The sequence below is a fragment of the Neoarius graeffei genome, chromosome 17, assembly GCF_027579695.1.
Source record: "Neoarius graeffei isolate fNeoGra1 chromosome 17, fNeoGra1.pri, whole genome shotgun sequence".
Lineage (NCBI taxonomy): Eukaryota > Metazoa > Chordata > Actinopteri > Siluriformes > Ariidae > Neoarius > Neoarius graeffei.
The window spans coordinates 53,425,775-53,445,313 of NC_083585.1; the positions used below are offsets into that span (position 1 = coordinate 53,425,775).

Genomic DNA, 19,539 nt, shown 5'->3' on the forward strand with positions numbered 1-19,539 from the left:
TCCAGCTGGTGTAGCGTTCATCAGTCATGTTAGCGAAGGCCAACACTAGTTTACCTGCAACTCGGCGCTGTTAGCACGGCAGTCCAGTTACCTTCCAGCTCGTGTAGCATTCAGCAGTAGTACTGGCGAAGGCCAATGCTAGCGCAGTCAAGCCAGTGCTATCAAGAGCAAGTAGCACAGGCTAACAACCGAGAAACTAAAATTTCTGTCTCCAGACTCTTCTTCCACACTGCACACCTGTCACAGTATTTTTCACTGAGACTTAAGTATTCATTTCTCTGTGCAATTTACTTAGTGACTTTTAAAATCAACATCGACAGCTACACACAACATAGCGACCTGGCAGCCAAAATTCTCTCAATATCTTCTGTTTTTAACGAAGCAAACCTGGTGGCCATGTTTTTTTTTTGTTTTGTTTTTTTACAAATTGTCACAGTCCCTCACTAGTGCGGAAGTTTTACATCTCCGACATGTGATGTCATGTTGTTTTGACAACGTGCAATATTGTAACAATATTGTATGCTCATTCTCAATTGGGTAGAGTGACGTAATACATGTAGGATAAGCGATATGCTAATAATATTGCATGCTATTCAACCAAACGAATGAAACCTGCTAGAAGGGAATAGAAAACGTTTTCATTCCATTGAAAAAGTGTCCTGTATGGATAACAATACTGATTATCAGAATGGCTGTGATGGCCAAAGTGAAAAAAAAAAAAAAACAGGCAAAATAGCTTGGAAACAATCCTAGGAACACGAGCACAAGCCTTCGCAATGGATTTATGAAGGTTATTTATGTAGTGGGTGTGATTGTTGACAGATGAATTCAATCAATACCCCGGAGATGCAAAGTCATGTGATCGGATTTCAGCGACGCTGTCTAGTCATGGTGAGTTCTGCAAAATTCTGGGATCCCATGGATGTGGGCAGCTGTGATATGACATTTGAGTCACAAGACTTTTGAGTTGTATGCAAATTCTAAACATAGTGCAATTCAGGAAAGTCTGTCGTTTCGGAGAAAATGCCAATACGACCATGTGAAAGGTTTCCCAGGCCATCACACATATAAAGCTGTGATCTTATGCCTTGCCTTAAGGCAACCTGACTTCTGGAACTAGGGCCTAAAAAGGCTTCTGTGTTACAATGATGCATGTGTTTAATTTGAAGATAGTGCTGAGTACCGGCATCCTTTCAGAGACAGAGAGAAACTCCATTTCCAGACAGAATTGTTCCTCTCTTAAGCGCCGGTCTTTGTTGCACTAATTGAACACTTTATTATGGTCCAGTGCTGTCTCTTCCCTTCACCATCCTTCACAGGAGAAGACAAAGGGGACCAACAAGTGGGAGATAAATCAATGTAAGGCAGCCTGATTGGAGATTCACCTACTTAGCAGGCAAGGGATAAATTCTTCTGCAAATTCTTCTATAATTCATCAAGACTCCACTTAGTGTCTTTCAGTCCTGGGAGTTATCACCTGCTGCTGCCACAATATGTTTGTCTGTGTGTGTGTGCATGCAGTGGAAATTCATCACCAAATACCATAATGTAGGCTGCTATTAAAGCTAGACGGCCTTTCGATTTCATAAAATCGGTGAAATTTAGTTCCCTCTGAAATTTGGGGATTGTGATCTATGTTTATTTCTGCAATATCTCACAAAATATCAGGCCGTTCTGTGGCTGGGAAGTTATTTAATTTGAAGGGATTAAAGCAAATAACTTGCATGAAATCGCTCGCTTTGCGCAGTCAAGCAGACAGAGGAAGTTCGTGTGCGCATGCGCAGGTTTACCTTCTTCTTTTGGGTTTTACGGCAGCTGGCATCCACAGTGTTGCATTACTGCCATCTACAGGCTTACCTTTGAGCGTGCACTGACAGTTCCATCATTCTGTCACTAAACGAACAGCTGATCACACCGAGGTGCTTGCTGACCGCCGATATTTTTTAGTTTGGTCCTGCGTTTCCTTTCCTTCATATATAACATAACATCTTTTATTCTCGCTTTCTGTTACTGTAGTCGGTCTTTCACGTTTCATTTGCACACTCACGTCCTCCATTTTTCTCTCCTGTTTCAAATTTGTATCCCACAATGCCTTGAGCAAACAGGGAAAGTCCACGATGTGACGCATGACGTAGTATCTTGTATTGGGTCATGGTGAAGCAGAAAAAAATGACGGAGAATTTAAGGCCACGTGGCCCTAAATTCATTAATTGTTCTGTTTTTAAAAAACTAATAAAATTGGAAGTCTGTGGTTTGAATTCAGTAGCTTTCAGTCCACTAAACAAAAATAATTGAGTGTCGGGAAAATTCTTTTTATGACCTAAACTTGAAAAATCTGAAAGGCAGTCTACCTTTAAGCATTATACTTTTACTTAACTGTTAGACGACAAGGCAATTTGAAGGCATTTTCTCATTAAGTCACATGTTTCACATCACCCTTCTCACTTACCATGACTTTTATATTTCTCAGAATTACTTCTAAAAAATGGTTTGCTTGATTTCAACCACAGTTGCTCAGCAGTAGAAAGATGGGCGGGTCATGAGATCGTTCATGAATTAGATGCAAGAAAAAGGGAGAGTACTTTATTGCTTTATCGATTGAATATCCATATCGAATATTCCACCATTGAGACTTACTGAAAACTGATGAGTCAAATTAAAATTATACCGAATATACACCAGTTGCAATTGATTTTAAACAGTGGAAAGGAACAATACTAATAATATTCATCCTTATGATTTAAAACAGGGGTGCTTAAAACACAGACAAAGTCAGAAGCGTCTTATCTGGGTTAGGGAGAGAAAGAACTGGACTGTTGCTCAGTGGACTTGATAAAACACAGTGGACCAACATCAGCAGATGACCAAATCTGGCACCTCAAATCATCACAGACCATGGAAACTTCACACTGGACTTCAAACATTTTAGATTCTGTGCCTCTCCACTTTCCCTCGATACTGCAGGATCTTGATTTCTAAATTAAATGCAAAATTTACTTTCATCTGAAAAGAGGACTTTGGACCACTGAGCAACAGTCCAGTTCTTTCTCTCCTTAGCCCAGATAAGACACTTCTGATGTTGTCTCTGGATCAGGAGTAGCTTGATTTGGCAGTGCAGTGGTTAGCGCAATTGCCTCACAGCAAGAAGGTTCTGGGTTCGAGCCCAGCAGCTGACAAGGGCCTTTCTGTGTGGAGTTTGCATGTTCTCCTCGCATCTGCGTGGGTTTCCTCCAGGTGCTCCGGTTTCCCTCACAGTCCAAAGACATGCAGTTAGGTTAACTGGCTACTCTAAATTTGCCTATAGGTATGAATATCTGAGCTGTGGTCAGACAGGAACAGTATGGCGGCTGTCACCGGTGCCTTTGTATGCCTTCAACTTGGCCTTGTTGAGCTGCGTCCTTTGTAATTCAGCTGCAAGAAAGGATGACTAGCCACCCCAAATTTTGAAATATACATTCACCACTCGAAGATAAACTTCATATACAGTGGGGCAAAAAAGTATTTAGTCAGTCACCAATTGTGCAAGTTCTCCCACTTAAAAAGATGAGAGAGGCCTGTAATTTTCATCATAGGTATACCTCAACTATGAGAGACAAAATGAGAAAAAAAATCCAGAAAATCACATTGTCTGATTTTTAAAGAATTTATTTGCAAATTATGGTGGAAAATAAGTATTTGGTCAATAACAAAAGTTCATCTCAATACTTTGTTATATACCCTTTGTTGGCAATGACAGAGGTCAAACGTTTTCTGTAAGTCTTCACAAGGTTTTCACACACTGTTGCTGGTATTTTGGCCCATTCCTCCATGCAGATCTCCTCTAGAGCAGTGATGTTTTGGGGCTGTCGCTGGGCAACACGGACTTTCAACTCCCTCCAAAGATTTTCTATGGGGTTGAGATCTGGAGACTGGCTAGGCCACTCCAGGACCTCGAAATGCTTCTTACGAAGCCACTCCTTCGTTGCCCGGGCGGTGTGTTTGGGATCATTGTCATGCTGAAAGACCCAGCCACGTTTCATCTTCAATGCCTTTGCTGATGGAAGGAGGTTTTCACTCAAAATCTCATGATACATGGCCCCATTCATTCTTTCCTTTACACGGATCAGTCGTCCTGGTCCCTTTTTTTTTGGGGGGGGGGGGACCTTTTTTTTTTCGCGCCCGCGCTCGTGCCGCCCCCCCCGCAATGCCGCCCCGGGCGGCTGCCCGGTCGGACCCCAGGACCGCCCCTGCCTGTTCTACAGGGTCGCAGGCAAGCTGGAGCCTATCCCAGCTGACTACGGGCGAAAGCCGGGGTACACCCTGGACAAGTCGCCAGGTCATCACAGGGCTGACACATAGACACAGACAACCATTCACACTCACATTCACACCTACGGTCAATTTAGAGTCACCAGTTAACCTAACCTGCATGTCTTTGGACTGTGGGGGAAACCGGAGCACCCGGAGGAAACCCTCGCTGGCCACGGGGCTCGAACCCGGACCTTCTTGCTGTGAGGCGACAGCGCTAACCACTACACCACCGTGCCGCCCCAATTTAATTCAGCCCAGAGGTATTCTGCATGTGAAAATTGGTGATTGGTTGAAAACTGAGGGAGAAATAGCATCCTTAAAAAAAGTTTGGAGAAAAATAATAAGTAGAAGAAGAAAGCAGAAAGATCCTCAGTGAGAGTAACAATTTGCTCTACCACTGTTAACACAAATTAATAATAAAAATACAGTAAATATCCCTGTTCCACGACTGTAGTGATCCATATTACTTTATGTCAACTAAGTAAAGAGAAACGACATCGATCATTATTTTAAGACGTGAAGTGGCTTTTAATTATTAAAAATAAAGAAAAAACACTGAATTAGAAGGCATGTCCAAACTTTTGACTGCTGCTGTATATATGGTTTGAGCGCTATCTGCCCTCTTCCACATACATGAGCTCACAGACACCCATGATTCGCTCGTGCCACTATGATTGACAGGGGAGAGAGAGAGTATACCACCCAGAGAACAGAGCCAATTTTGCTTCCTTGGCTCATCATGGCTGTGGCATTATTGGAACTCAAACCATAATCTCCCCAAAAGAAGGCAAACATTTTTCTGTTGTGCCACTCCGAAGCCCTACTCCAGCATTTTTAGGATCTTAGGATTGCTATCATGAATAATTTCCATTAACCTGAGCCAAACATCAAATCAATACAACGTTAAATGTTTTGAAACTTATTGTTCGGGACAGGATTAGCATTTAGACTGCTTCATGGGAAATTGAATAAACTTAGCCCTTGTTTATAAAATTTTCACAGGTTCAGGTTTTTCAGTGGTTCAAGTAATCCCTGAATGACATGTATCTTCCTTTTGGACTGAAGGTTAGTTGGAGAAGCTATAAAAATGCAACACCTTGTAAAAACGAGCAAAACCTTTTACATGGCACGTAAGCGTGTTGACGATTTATAGTGTCTAGTTCACACTACAACACTTGACAGTCATAGACATCTATAGTGTGTAAGATCCATATTGGAAAGACCAGTTTTGAATTTTTCAGTAATATACTGACCATCATCAAAGTCAGCTTACTGCCTCCTGATCAATATATGATCCCTCCAGTCCCCGGTGTAGTATTTTAGTATTATATGCTTAATTGTCTAGTTAGTAAAATTATATCAATATTTTGGTTCATTCAAAGTACTCACCTGACCAAACACTCATCTTCTATGTTTACAGGTCTCTTTAATTAACATTACAGGAATTTAGGGGGCACCAGAGCAATGTACAACAAGTGCACACACACACACACACACACACACACACACACACACACACACACATATATATACCCAGTGCCTGTGGAGCAGTTGGGGATTAGGTGCCTTGCTCAAGGGCACTTCAGCCATGGATTTTCCTGCCAGTCCAGGGAATCAAACCAATGAACCTTTGGTCCCAAGGCTGCATCTCGAGCCTTTAGGCCATGGCTGCCCCCCAATTAAGTGTAGCTGGACCATTCTCGGAAAATGTGACGAGTAATGGTAAAGACAATTTAAAAAATTTTGTAGCCACTAATTTTAGTTACAATCCCTGTAAATATATTTAATCGACAAAAAAGCATATTTCATGAATTCACAAAGCAGAAGATATCATTATTATGAAAAAAATAATGCCCAGTTGTTGTCTCTACTGTTACCCATAATGTCTTTACCGTTATGCTGTAGAGCAGTGTTTCTCAACAACTGCCGCAGCCCATTAGTGGGCTGCGAAGCGCCATCTAGTGGGTCACTATTTTTTCTTTTTTTTCCAAGTTGAAGCTAATTTTTACTGATAGTAGAGTTCAATTGCTGGGTTGCATCTGACGTCACATCTGCCTCATTAAGCTACGGTCACACGACAGCTCGTGATGCTTTGCAATGGGTTATCGATGAAAATGAGGCATTTTGGAGGTGATGCATGGTGATGTACATGTGAGCTAAAAGTTGTGGTCACACAGCTGGTGAACATTTGACTGTCACGCCTTTGCATGCTTGAGTCTGGCGCAGCTTGAGTGGTTGCGCTCGCTCATGGAGCGCATTGCATGCGCTCTTGGGACCCAGACGTTATGGGAAACACCTGATCCTGATTTGAGCACAATCGGCATGCACAAATAAGGACACTGTTTTCACAGAGGCTTTACGAAGTATTATCATTCTCACTGTCATGTTTGTTTCTTGCCATGTTTATAACGCTGTTTAAATACTTTGCTTTATGGTTCTGCTTTCATTTGTGTTTTGTTTTGGAAATATCATGCCTGCTAATAAACACTCTTCCTGCACTTAGATCCGTCTATCTTGTAGTGTCCTGATCCCCAGATCTTTAACTCAGCCACATATAAAAGGTTGTTCTCCTCCATGCTCTTCCAGGTTTTCATCTGTGTGTCCATGTAGAACGATGTCTGCAGCACCAGGTAGTTTGAGATGTCGGGGAATTCAACAGATGGATCATTTTCCAACTCATAGGAAAAATCCTTTTTTGTTAGCATGTAAGAATCTAATCCCACTGAGTGTTTTTATATCTACTTTTTGGTTTTAATAACTTGCTTGTTTGCTGGACACAAACAAAGCAATAAGTTCTTGTGTTAATGGACCAGAGCCCACTTTTGGATCATTAATCCCTTTTGACTGAGAATGCCCTGCATGCATGGTTTGGTTTCTGGCACATCCATACAATTTTAAATACAATACCTACATTAAAAACAGTTTGTTTTTATTGCATTTATTTAATTCCTGGGGCGGCATGGTGGTGTAGTGGTTAGCGCTGTCACCTCACAGCAAGAAGGTCCTGGGTTCGAGCCCTGGGGCCGGCGAGGGCCTTTCTGTGCGGAGTTTGCATGTTCTCCCCGTGTCCGCGTGGGTTTCCTCCGAGTGCTCCGGTTTCCCCCACAGTCCAAAGACATGCAGGTTAGGTTAACTGGTGACTCTAAATTGACCGTAGGTGTGAATGTGAGTGTGAATGGTTGTCTGTGTCTATGTGTCAGCCCTGTGATGACCTGGCGACTTGTCCAGGGTGTACCCCGCCTTTCGCCCGTAGTCAGCTGGGATAGGCTCCAGCTTGCCTGCGACCCTGTAGAAGGATAAAGCGGCTAGAGATAATGAGAATGAGATTTAATTCCTGGGCTCCCGTCTGTGACAGAGTGACGTTACATCCCATTAATTAATACACTTTACAGTAGATTATTAGATTCGAATAGAATAGATGAGCCAAAATAATTGGGGATCTTTTTTTTTAATGGGCCCCGATTCGTTACAAGTATGAATAGGTGGGCCTTAAAGTAGAAAAGGTTGAGAACCCCTGCTCTAGGGTAACGGTAAATGCATCTTATGGCATTTTTAGGTCACTGAGTGCAGAAAAAAAGAGAAACAAATTATGCATTTATTATCGCATCCTAACTTGCTACTTGGTGAATGAAACTTTTCAACATGCAGCATCGTTATCTTTATAATTCGGGGGTAACGGCAAAGACAGTTAATTTCCCTGATATCTTGAAATTTCATATTTACCTGATCAGTATCCTGGATACCAACATTCATGCATCAATGAATTTTTTTTTCCCAAAATGGCTGTTCAACATCCTGGTCCTTTCTCCTGTAATTGCACTGCCTTCTGATGTCAAAGCCCTGAGTTACAGCATGATTTTCCCATTTGGGTAACGGTAAAGATATCAAGAAAGCACACATTCTTGCACATATATTTTAGGCTATACACCAAAAACTGTTGAAGCAAAGATCATGATATTTTCCACAATAAAAAGTGAAGGTGTAGAGATAATATTTCAGAAAGAAAAGTGAAAATCAAATTAACAACAAAGGAATTATTTTCATTCAAATGTCACTCATCCTCATTTAGACACATGGTGGTAATAACATTTTGATATATTTAGGCTAAATGAAATTTTTGCAAATGCAGACAAGTTGTCTCAATTTTTTTATTTTTTTTACTGCTCTGTTAAATTCTTTCTTAAAATAAATGCATAATAGCGGGTCAGGATTAATGGTTTTAGAGAACTAGAACTGTGAGTAAACTCACTACAGAATACCCCCATTTACAAGCCTGTCATCATATATTACCATATGTAAGGGAATCTAATCTCATCTCATTATCTGTAGCCGCTTTATCCTGTTCTACAGGGTCGCAGGCAAGCTGGAGCCTATCCCAGCTGACTACGGGTGAAAGGCGGGGTACACCCTGGACAAGTCGCCAGGTCATCACAGGGCTGACACATAGACACAGACAACCATTCACACTCACGGTCAATTTAGAGTCACCAGTTAACCTAACCTGCATGTCTTTGAACTGTGGGGGAAACCGGAGCACCCAGAGGAAACCCACGCGGACACGGGGAGAACATGCAAACTCCGCACAGAAAGGCCCTCGCCGGCCACGGGGCTCGAACCCGGACCTTCTTGCTGTGAGGCGACAGCGCTAACCACTACACCACCGTGCCGCCCATGTAATGGAATAAGTTGAATTATCTTCCCTTTGAAACACTGAACTGGGATTAGTTTCCTTCATGCACATCTTCAGGTGGTACCCTGCAACCGTGTAAAGTTTCATCAAAATGCATCAAACCGTTTAGGACAAGTTGCGCTTACAAGACAGACGGACGGATGGACAGAGGGATTCCTATATAGCCCCCCAAACTTTGTTCACAGGGGTATAAAAAACAAACTTCATGTTTAAAACAGAATTTGTCACATTTTCTGAGAATGCCCAGCTCATAAAAGTATGAGCCATGTTTCTGAATAAAATGCTGTATTGAGATGGGGAAAAAGATGACATTTATGAAGTGGACACATTTAACCATTTTTCTCTGAATAAGAATATGTATAAGAATAATCTGATATGAAAAGAAGAAATGTATTTATGAGACAAATCAATAATGCAAGACGATAAAACCCAAGTCTCACCACGGAGACGGAAAATAAAGGAGAATAGAGGCATCAAAATGACTAAAAACGTACAGAGAGAGAGAGAGAGAGAGAAAGAGAGAGAGGCATGACGCATGCTTGGGCATCAGGAGAATAAAACATGAGGCTGAGCAGAAAAAGACAGTGAGTGGTCTGCTTTGAAAACAGAGATGGACAATAAGATTTCCAGGGAGGAAAAAAACAGAACAACAGAGAAAAGATGGATAATCTGGGGAGCTGAGAAGAGCCACTCAGCCTGCATATTGTCCAGCATGGCTCTTTACTGAAATCCTCACTAGTTATACAATCAGATTTTTTTTCCTGCAAGCAGATCCCTGGGATGAGTATGGAGGGATTGATAAGGATATAGCTGCGGATAGAAAAAGCCTCCATGCGTATGTGAGTTTAAGTCAGACTACTGACGGCCCTGTAGTTGAGCTTTTGAACAGCCGTGTGACAAATCACAAGGTTTATAAAGCTTGTAAGCTGGGGTTATTTGCTCAAAGAGACAGCGAGAATCTACAAACAAATCTGTATCCGTAATCCGACACTGAAGCATCTTATTTGAGGTTCAATTACTGGGAGCCGATGTTTCTCGAAGCTTTCAGAGTGATTGCATTTGCAGTGTTAAATCAGGAAGGGGAGCTGAGGTCATGCCATCAGGCAGTGTACATTTGTGTGTGTGTGTGTGTGTGTGTGTGTGTGTGTGTGTGTGTGTGTGTGTTTCTGAATAATGATCTCTCTCATCAGAAGGGCTAATGACCCTGTCTCTTACTATAACCGCTGCATCGGTAAAGCTGTGCCTTCGATGCTCTGACACATTTGGACCAAAGCAGAGCAGAGGCTATAAACCAGTCATGGGCAGTGGATGTCAACACCGTAGCCTACATTTGGAAGAAGTAGCCTCTTGTGTGAGAAAGCAATCTTTCACAGTAATAATCAAGATATAATAAAGGGACAAGAGTAGTGAGGTATTGCTAATAAACCTTATACCACAGCGCTGCTCAATTCTCCAACCTCATTGGTCAGAAGTTTGTTTTTTTTTTTTCATGTGTTCGGTGTAATTCAAATCATGGGGTTACATTTGTTGGAGCCAAATATGGGATTTAATAATTTATTGAATATTTTGATTTGGTTTATTAAGTTAACTTTAGGGCGGCACGGTGGTGTAGTGGTTAGCGCTGTTGCCTCACAGCAAGAAGGTTCTGGGTTCGAGCCCTGTGGCCGGCGAGGGCCTTTCTGTGTGGAGTTTGCATGTTCTCCCCGTGTCCGCGTGGGTTTCCTCCGGGTGCTCCGGTTTCCCCCACAGTCCAAAGACTGCAGGTTAGGTTAACTGGTGACTCTAAATTGACCGTAGGTGTGAATGTGAGTGTGAATGGTTGTCTGTGTCTATGTGTCAGCCCTGTGATGACCTGGCGACTTGTCCAGGGTGTACCCCGCCTTTCACCCATAGTCAGCTGGGATAGGCTCCAGCTTGCCTGCGACCCTGTAGAACAGGATAAAGTGGCTACAGATAATGAGATGAGATGAGGAAGTTAACTTTGACAATCATGCAAAGTAAGTATGAATGTGTACTGTGTTGTGGATTATGTTGTGCTTAGCACATTTATCAGCAAGATCAACTGTGAGCAACTGCTCACTTGCGTATCCCCCCCACTCTCGCTTGTATCAGAATGCAAGCGATCGAAGGAATAGGACACGTATTATGAATGTTGACTTCAACAAATAATGAACCCTGAAACAAGTAAGTAAAGAGCCGTGTCTCTCCCCAGGGATTTCAAATAGCATCCTGGTAAACTGTCATTCTGAAATAGCATTTTGCTTCTTGAAATAGCGTCAAAATCCACCCTGTGTGTTAAATACATTCAGTCGGTAAACAGGAAGTCGATGTGTGACAGACCTGAAAATGGTATACATGATATAGAACCCCAAGCTGAAGCTCGGTACCAAATATCAAGCAGTTGTGATTTGTAGTTGCTGAGAAAAGTGTGACGAAAATTTTATAAATCCACCCTACTGTATATGTTTCGTAAATGCATTCAGTCGGTAAACAGGAAGTCGATGTGCGACAGACCTGAAAACGGTATATACGGTATAGAACACCAAGCTGAAGTTTGGTACCAAGTACCAAGTGGCTGTGATCTGTAGTTGCTGAGAAAAAAGGTGTTTTGGACAGACGGCGATACGGATGGATGAATGGACAGAGGTAAACCAGTATACCCTCCCTCCTTCGGAGTGGGGCTATAATTGTTATTTGTATAATTGTTGTTGCATTTTGAAGGTTGGAGTGGTATTGGCTGTTGATTTTTCCCCCCACCCCATTCAGTAGACAGGTGACTGTAGGACCTGCACTATATGAGGTTTTACCGTCCATGACGGAGGACGTTCATTTCAGGCATGGCAGCCATACAGTTTTAGATTGCTACAAAGTGCTGGTTTGTAACTTCAATGCTGTCACTGTAATCAAGAATCACAACCATTCCACTCCAGTAAGGCTTTAATTTCTACATTGGGAACAAATTGCTGATGCAAAACAAAGTTTTTTGGATTCAGAATTTATTTGGGCAGCACTTGAGCACATCGGACAAGGTATATAAGCCTGTTTGAGTCACGGGGGCAAACTGAAAGACATTTCTTTGAAACCGATTGCTCTTACAATATTAATGCACTCAATCTAATATCATTTTGTTTCTATAGCAACAGTGGTTTACAGGGATGCTCCATGTAAACAAAAAACAGCTTGTAATCATGGATATGGTGAAGCTTTCTATCAGGACACATTTACTGAGCATTTTTGGAAGGAGTCTCCAGTATTAGTGCTTTGTACCAGTGCACCAGAGAGAGGTAAAACCGTGAGTTGGCCTAGTGGTTAGCGTATCCGCCTCTCGACTGGGAGATTGTGAGTTCTACTCGTGGTCAGGTCAATATAGACCATCATAAAAATGGTGCCTACTACCGTCTGGCAAGGCACACTGTAATATAAATGCGAATGGGGAAGTCAAACTCTCGCAGTTACCAGAGGACCTGTCCCCCATTGTAACCCGAGCTGTATACAGTAGGTGAGAGGCTGAGGGCTATTGAAACGGAGATCAGCGCCGCACCCATACACCTCAAAGAGTTGGTTTGTACTGGGACAGGCCTGGGAAGACCAGATTCTGGCGTGTGAGGGACTTTGACTTGACCAGTCAGAGTTAAAGCTGTCACTATGTTTTTCACCATAAGAAGTTATTTTGGACTGTTTTTAACATGTTTCTTGGTAACATGACAGGATGTGATGTCCTACTTCTTACAGACCTCAAGCAAAATAAAATAAAAAACAAAAGCTGGTGAGGAAATGACTGTTTACTTTATACAGTTGCTGCTATAATGTAAATGATAATTTCATGTTATAATGTAACTATAAATGGCTAAAAATGATTAGTGAAAAGCATAATCATTGGTGATATTCTGTGGTATAAAAGGAATAAAACACTTTGGGGCATGCTAAGGTTCCAGTTCATACTACTCATACTGTAATAGCTCTGCCTTAGACTTGCTAATTCTTCTGTGGCGTACTAAACTTTTTCAAACTAACTATTTTTATCGACTTCCTCAGCTCTGGAATAATCTTTCTGCTTTTTCATGCTCTTGTAACTCTGTTAGCAACTTAAATCTCAGTTAACTGCTCATTATACCAAAGCTCTTAACAATGGCTTTGATATTAATACCTTTAAAACTTGGAAATCCATTTGGCTTAAGTGCTGCTCAAGTCATAATATTTTAATGACTAATGTTTGCTGTTACTGAGTTCATCTAGATATCAATTTATATATTCTACATATATAGGTTTACTAGCTGGTTTTTAGGGACTAAGAATCAATTTCAATTTTATATTGAACAATAATTTATGATTTTGAAGTGGTATCCACAAGCTTGTTTTATATTACGATTATATCCTGTGGATTCTCTTGTTCATAATGTGTACATATGAAGTTCCATAGCATTTTTCCGTGTGTCCGAAGGGGATATATATCATCTTATCTCATTATCTGTAGCCGCTTTATCCTGTTCTACAGGGTCGCAGGCAAGCTGGACCCTATCCCAGCTGACTACAGGCAAAAGGCGGGGTACACCCTGGACAAGTCGCCAGGTCATCACAGGGCTGACACATAGACACAGACAACCATTCACACCTACGGTCAATTTAGAGTCACCAGTTACCCTAACCTGCATGTCTTTGGACTGTGGGGGAAACCGGAGCACCCGGAGGAAACCCATGCGGACACGGGGAGAACATGCAAACTCTGCACAGAAAGGCCCTCGCCGGCCACGGGGCTCGAACCCGGACCTTCTTGCTGTGAGGCGACAGCGCTAACCACTACACCACCGTGCCGCCCCAGATATACCGTATATATATGGTGGCACAGTGATGTAGTGGTTAGCACTGTCGCCTCACAGCAAGAAGGTTCTGGGTTCGAGCCCCGTGGCCGGCGAGGGCCTTTCTGTGCGGAGTTTGCATGTTCTCCCCGTGTCCGCGTGGGTTTCCTCCGGGTGCTCCGGTTTCCCCCCACAATCCAAAGACATGCAGGTTAGGTTAATTGGTGGCTCTAAATTGACCGTAGGTGTGAATGGTTGTGTGTCTCTATGTGTCAGGATGAACTGGCGACTTGTCCAGGGTGTACCCCGCCTCTCACCCATAGTCAGCTGGGATTGGCTCCAGCTTGCCTGCGACCCTGTACAGGATAAGCAGCTACAGATAATGGATGGATGGAGATATTTTATATCTATATGGATGTGCGTATCAAGTCAAAGTCCCTTCCACGCCAGGGTCTGGTCTTCCCAGGCAGTCTCCTGTCCCAGTACTAACCAACTCTTTGGGGAGTATGGGTATGGCGCCGATCTCCGTTTCAATAGTTCTCGGCTTCTCACCTATACAGCTATGGGGCTAGTCCTCTGGTAACCGTGAGAGTTTGACTCTCTACTCACATCTGTACTGCAGTGTGCCTTACCAGATGGCAGTAGGTACCATTTTTATGATGGTCTTTGGTATGACCCAACAGCAAGTAGAACTCCCAATCTCCTAGTCAAGAGGCAGACACTAGGTTACACTAGGCCAACTCGCAGTGTGTGTGTGTGTGTATATAAAGTTATATTGATTGATTGATAGATATTAATGATGTTTCTCTATATGGCATATGTTTAATTGGGGCCCAGCTCTGTTGTGTGACCCCCACCATAATTTTGTTATCTTTTCATTTTCTATTTATTGTAATGTTTTAAATTGTATTTAGTTTTTGGTGAAAGTTTAATAAACAAAGTATACACAGTGAAAATGATCAACTCCTCAACCAATCCCCTTGTTGATTATTTTTCAATGGCAGCATGTCCGGATTGTGTACAGAAATCAGAATCAGAAATACTTAAATAATCCTGTGGAGAAATGGAGTATATTTGCAGTTGCTCACACTCGAGGAGAGAAAAGAAATTACAAATTAAACAGATATGTACGGTAAAACATCTGAAACATGTAATCATGTATAAAAATAATCATAATATAGGGAAAATATATTTAAAAAATGTAAAATGTAAACCATATATATTGCACATAACTATCCATGTGGAAGTAAAAATAGGCATGGAGATGGAATAAAGAAAGTTATTTACAAGGAATAAAACATTTCGAGCCATACTATTCGAGAAAAATAATCAACTGCACCTTGTTAACTGCAAGTGTTTTATTATTTAATAGTTCCTTCACATAATTCTCTTAGGTAGTTATGTATGATTGCGATGTGGATCGGGATGGAGTAGTTGTGTGTGTGTGTGTGTGTGTGTGTGTGTGTGTGTGTGTGTGTGTGTGTGTGTGTGTGTGTGTAACCTTACCCAGGCCTCTGGGAGTGATGGAGCTGCAGGGTGCAGGGTTAACAGCCCAGTAGTAGTACTTCAGAGTGTGCATGAGCTGCAGAACGGTTCCCACACGCCTGATGGTGTTGTAGATCGTCGCGGTGCCAATAAATTCGGCCGACAGGTACGTGTACAGCGACAGCTGCACCTGAAGAACAAACACAAATGGACTTTCTTTTATTCATTCATTTTTCTTTTTCTCCTTCTCAGCAAAGCTCAACACAACTGGAAACATACAATTTCATATTCGCTTGCTCTTTAATGAAACTCTTCACTCAAACCAATTGATTCAAAGCAAATGAATCCGCACCCTCACCTCAGAGAGCAATTTGCACTAATCTAACTCATTAAGAATGAAACAGACAATTATATTTTTAATGAATGTGGATACAAGTGTATCCAAGAACAAGATGAAGGTCATGATTAAAAACTGGGAGAGCTGATTTAATTATTAGTACGAGATCAACTTCTTTCAGTCATTTTACACAATTTTCACCCGACATCAACTGCAGTCATTTGGCCAAGACACGTCTGGTATTAAAGTTTGATTCTTCAGTTCTGCACTCCAGCTACGAGGCATATGAATATGATTCTCACAAGTATGAAATGTTTATAGCTACAAATTATGCGCATAATTACTGCGCATTATTATACACATAATAAACCACATCTTACTGAGAAACCTCAAAGCATAAACTCCTCGGGCCTGAAAGTGGAAAACTTTCACTGACACAGGAGACTCCTTCTATAATTGTGAAATAAGTGTCTCGTTACAGAATGCCGCCATATAGAACACTGTTTTTCCTTGTTAAACAACATGTTTTTAATCCGTTTATGTGTAGGCAATTACTACAGATTACTACAACATATTAGAACAAGCACATGAATCTAAATTTGCAATTTGAATTACAGGTTTCATTTTCAGAATGTTAATAAACCAGTTCAGCTCATGCTAAACTCACACTGGGCCTTCAATCTATCCAGGCTTGGGACCGGCACTTGGTATGCACTGTCTCGTACAACCCCATTGGCTGGGTATTTTACCGAAGCTGCATGTCTCTGAACTGTCAGGGAAACCAGAGCACCCAGAGGAAACCCACGCAGACACGGGCAGAACATGTAAACTCCACACAGAAAGGTCCCCATCGGCTGTGAACCCGGAACCTTCTTGCTGTGAGGCAACTGTGCTAACTCCTACACCACTGTGCCACCCAACTACAGTACCTTCACAGCCAGAACTACCATCAGAGCTGCTCATCTCATCTCATCTCATCTCATTATCTCTAGCCGCTTTATCCTTCTACAGGGTCGCAGGCAAGCTGGAGCCTATCCCAGCTGACTACGAGCGAAAGGCGGGGTACACCCTGGACAAGTCGCCAGGTCATCACAGGGCTGACACATAGACACAGACAACCATTCACACTCACATTCACACCTACGGTCAATTTAGAGTCACCAGTTAACCTAACCTGCATGTCTTTGGACTGTGGGGGAAACCGGAGCACCCGGAGGAAACCCACGCGGACACGGGGAGAACATGCAAACTCCGCACAGAAAGGCCCTCGCCGGCCCCGGGGCTCGAACCCAGGACCTTCTTGCTGTGAGGCGACAGCGCTAACCACTACACCACCGTGCCGCCCCATCAGAGCTGCTGTTATAGGAAATCAATCAACGCCTCTGACCAATCAGAATCAAGAATTCAACAGCGCTATGGCATAACATAACATGCAAATGCATTAGTAACTCAATAGCACGTTAAATAACACCATGCCACAGGCACCACATCAACATTTAGAAAACCCCCTGTGGTTGTGGTTCATCCTCAAAGCATCAAACATGACATGGGAAAGCCAGAAGTCTGGAGGTTAACACACCATTGATGGACTGCTCTCAGGGGAAGAAGGAGCTGCTTATGAAGATAGACAGCTCATCAATTTAAAGTTTAAAACTCCCAGAAGAACTCGCTCAGAGTGGTCAATCATGGAATACGATTCAGAATGTTTCGAGAGCTGCACATTGAGACAGTTGGCTGTACCAGAGAGACGGCTAGACAGTTCTATTTAGATTTACAAAAGACCTATCTTCAATTTATTAACTGCATTTTATTTTATTAATCTCTCTCACATTTTGCATCGCCTTATCTCTAACACTTACCCTCTCTTTTCCATTTTCTGAATTGTGCTTGGCCTTCAGAGACCCAGCAACATCTCTCTCTCCTCTTCTGCATTCATTTCCATGCCTCTGTGATTTATTTACGGCAGGCCCTCATGGCGTGGTCAGTGAGCCAAGCGTGTTTGGCACACAGAGTGCCATCCTTCTTTGGTACACCTCATCAGTTCCTTCATGGGTCATTATGGAGTGTGGGAAGCCACGTTTCAATCTTTTAGCATTTCAAAAACATACTTCCCTCTGAGTTTAACAACCAAGTGCGACATCAAGCAACAAGTTTTTATTGTGGAGAAATTGCACAGGCCTGTAAAAAATGATCATGTTTGCCTGACTCAGGGAGCAACATTAAGTGGCACTTTAAAAGTGCTGGCTTTTTGAAACTAATTGCAGCTATTTGCAAATAAAACTAATATTCAGCTGTTGCTCCAAAATATACTTGTATACAAGTTCATCATACAAACTAGGGCAAATATACTACCGTACCAGTACACTAAATAGCCAGTTACTCAGTGGAGATTGGCTAATGTACCGTATGTTTGCATATAGAGATGTATTGAAAGAACTGATTATGTGCACCTTATACTTGACGATCTTTAAAAAAATAAAATCCATTTACTTGCAAATATATGTTCATTCAGAGTCTAAATTTCACCTCGGCTGAAGGCTGTACACTACTCGAGCTTTCACATACTGTATGCAGCAGTCAGTCTGCTTGAATCGAACCCTGAATCAGTCAGGGTTTAGGCCTCATCATAGCACAGAGACAGCACTGGTTAAAGTAGTAAATGGCCTCTACTACCTCTTCAAGGCTGTGTCTCCTTGCTGGTATTGCTTGACCTTAGTGCAGCTTTTGACATCACCGATCTTATTATTCTCCTTGATCGACTAGAAAATGTTGCTGGGGTGAAAGGAACAGCCCTCTCCTGGCTCAGGCCTTATTTCAAGTTTCGAGTCAAGTCAAGTTTATTTGTATAGCGCTTTTAACAATAAACATTGGCGTAAAGCAGCTTTACAGAATTTGAATGACTTAAAATATGAGCTAATTTTATCCCCAATCTATCCCCAACGAGCACGCCTGTGGCAACGGTGGCAAGGAAAAACTCTCTCAGACAACACAAGGAAGAAACCTCGAGAGGAACCAGACTCAAAAGGGAACCCATCCCCATCCGGGCAACAACAGACAGCATGACTATAACATTAACAGTCCTAACAAAGTCAGCTTCTTTGATGCTATAAACCCCCCACCAATGGAAACCCAAGTGCAAAACCATTCGACAACCGCAGTCCCAAAGTCAGCAAGTCAACTGCAGTCCTAAAGTCAGCAAGTCAACTGCAGTCCTAAAGTCAGCAAGTCAACTGCAGTCCCTAGCCACAAAAACACCACTGCACACTGCACCACACCATTTTCAGTTTATAGATGTATGTAAATGATGACTTCTCTACACATACTAAGATAGAGTTTAGTGCTCCACAAGATTCTGATTTAAGTGGTAGACGACCCAATGAGGATGGGTTCCCTTTTGAGTCTGGTTCCTCTCGAGGTTTCTTCCTCATGTCGTCTGAGGGAGTTTTTCCTTGCCACCGTCGCCACAGGCTTGCTCATTGGGGATAGATGAGGGATAAAATTAGCTTATGTTTTAAGTCGTTCAAATTCTGTAAAGCTGCTTTGTGACAATGTTTATTGTTAAAAGCGCTATACAAATAAACTTGACTTGACTTAGGCTCACTGATTTTTTTTCCTGTATATATGCTACCTCTAGGCAAAGTTATTTGGCCCAAACATGGTATTAGCTTTCCTTGTTATACTGATTACTCACAGTTGTACGTTTCAGCAAAAATGGATGAGAGGCACCAGTTTAATAAAATTAAGGAATGTGTCAAAGACATTAGACACTGGATGCTTAGTGTTATTATTAACTCCAGTCTTTCATTTGAAGCTCATGGAGATGATATTACTAAGATAGCCTTCTTTCATCTCAGAAATATTGCTAAGGTAAGACGTATGATGTCACTACACGATGCAGAAAATCTAGGTCATGGTTTTGTTACCTCTAGGTTGGATTATGG

The 19,539-nt window shown here is 42.2% G+C and overlaps 1 protein-coding gene across 1 annotated transcript in view; it reads right to left on the bottom strand.

The window, feature by feature from the left end:
* Window positions 1–19,539, bottom strand: part of nbeab (neurobeachin b) — a 793,085-nt gene that overhangs the window by 632,222 nt on the left and 141,324 nt on the right. The window contains exon 13 of the mRNA XM_060943557.1: window positions 15,283–15,451. Within this exon, the coding sequence (XP_060799540.1) occupies window positions 15,283–15,451 (169 nt within the window). The remainder of the gene's footprint in view (window positions 1–15,282; window positions 15,452–19,539) is intronic.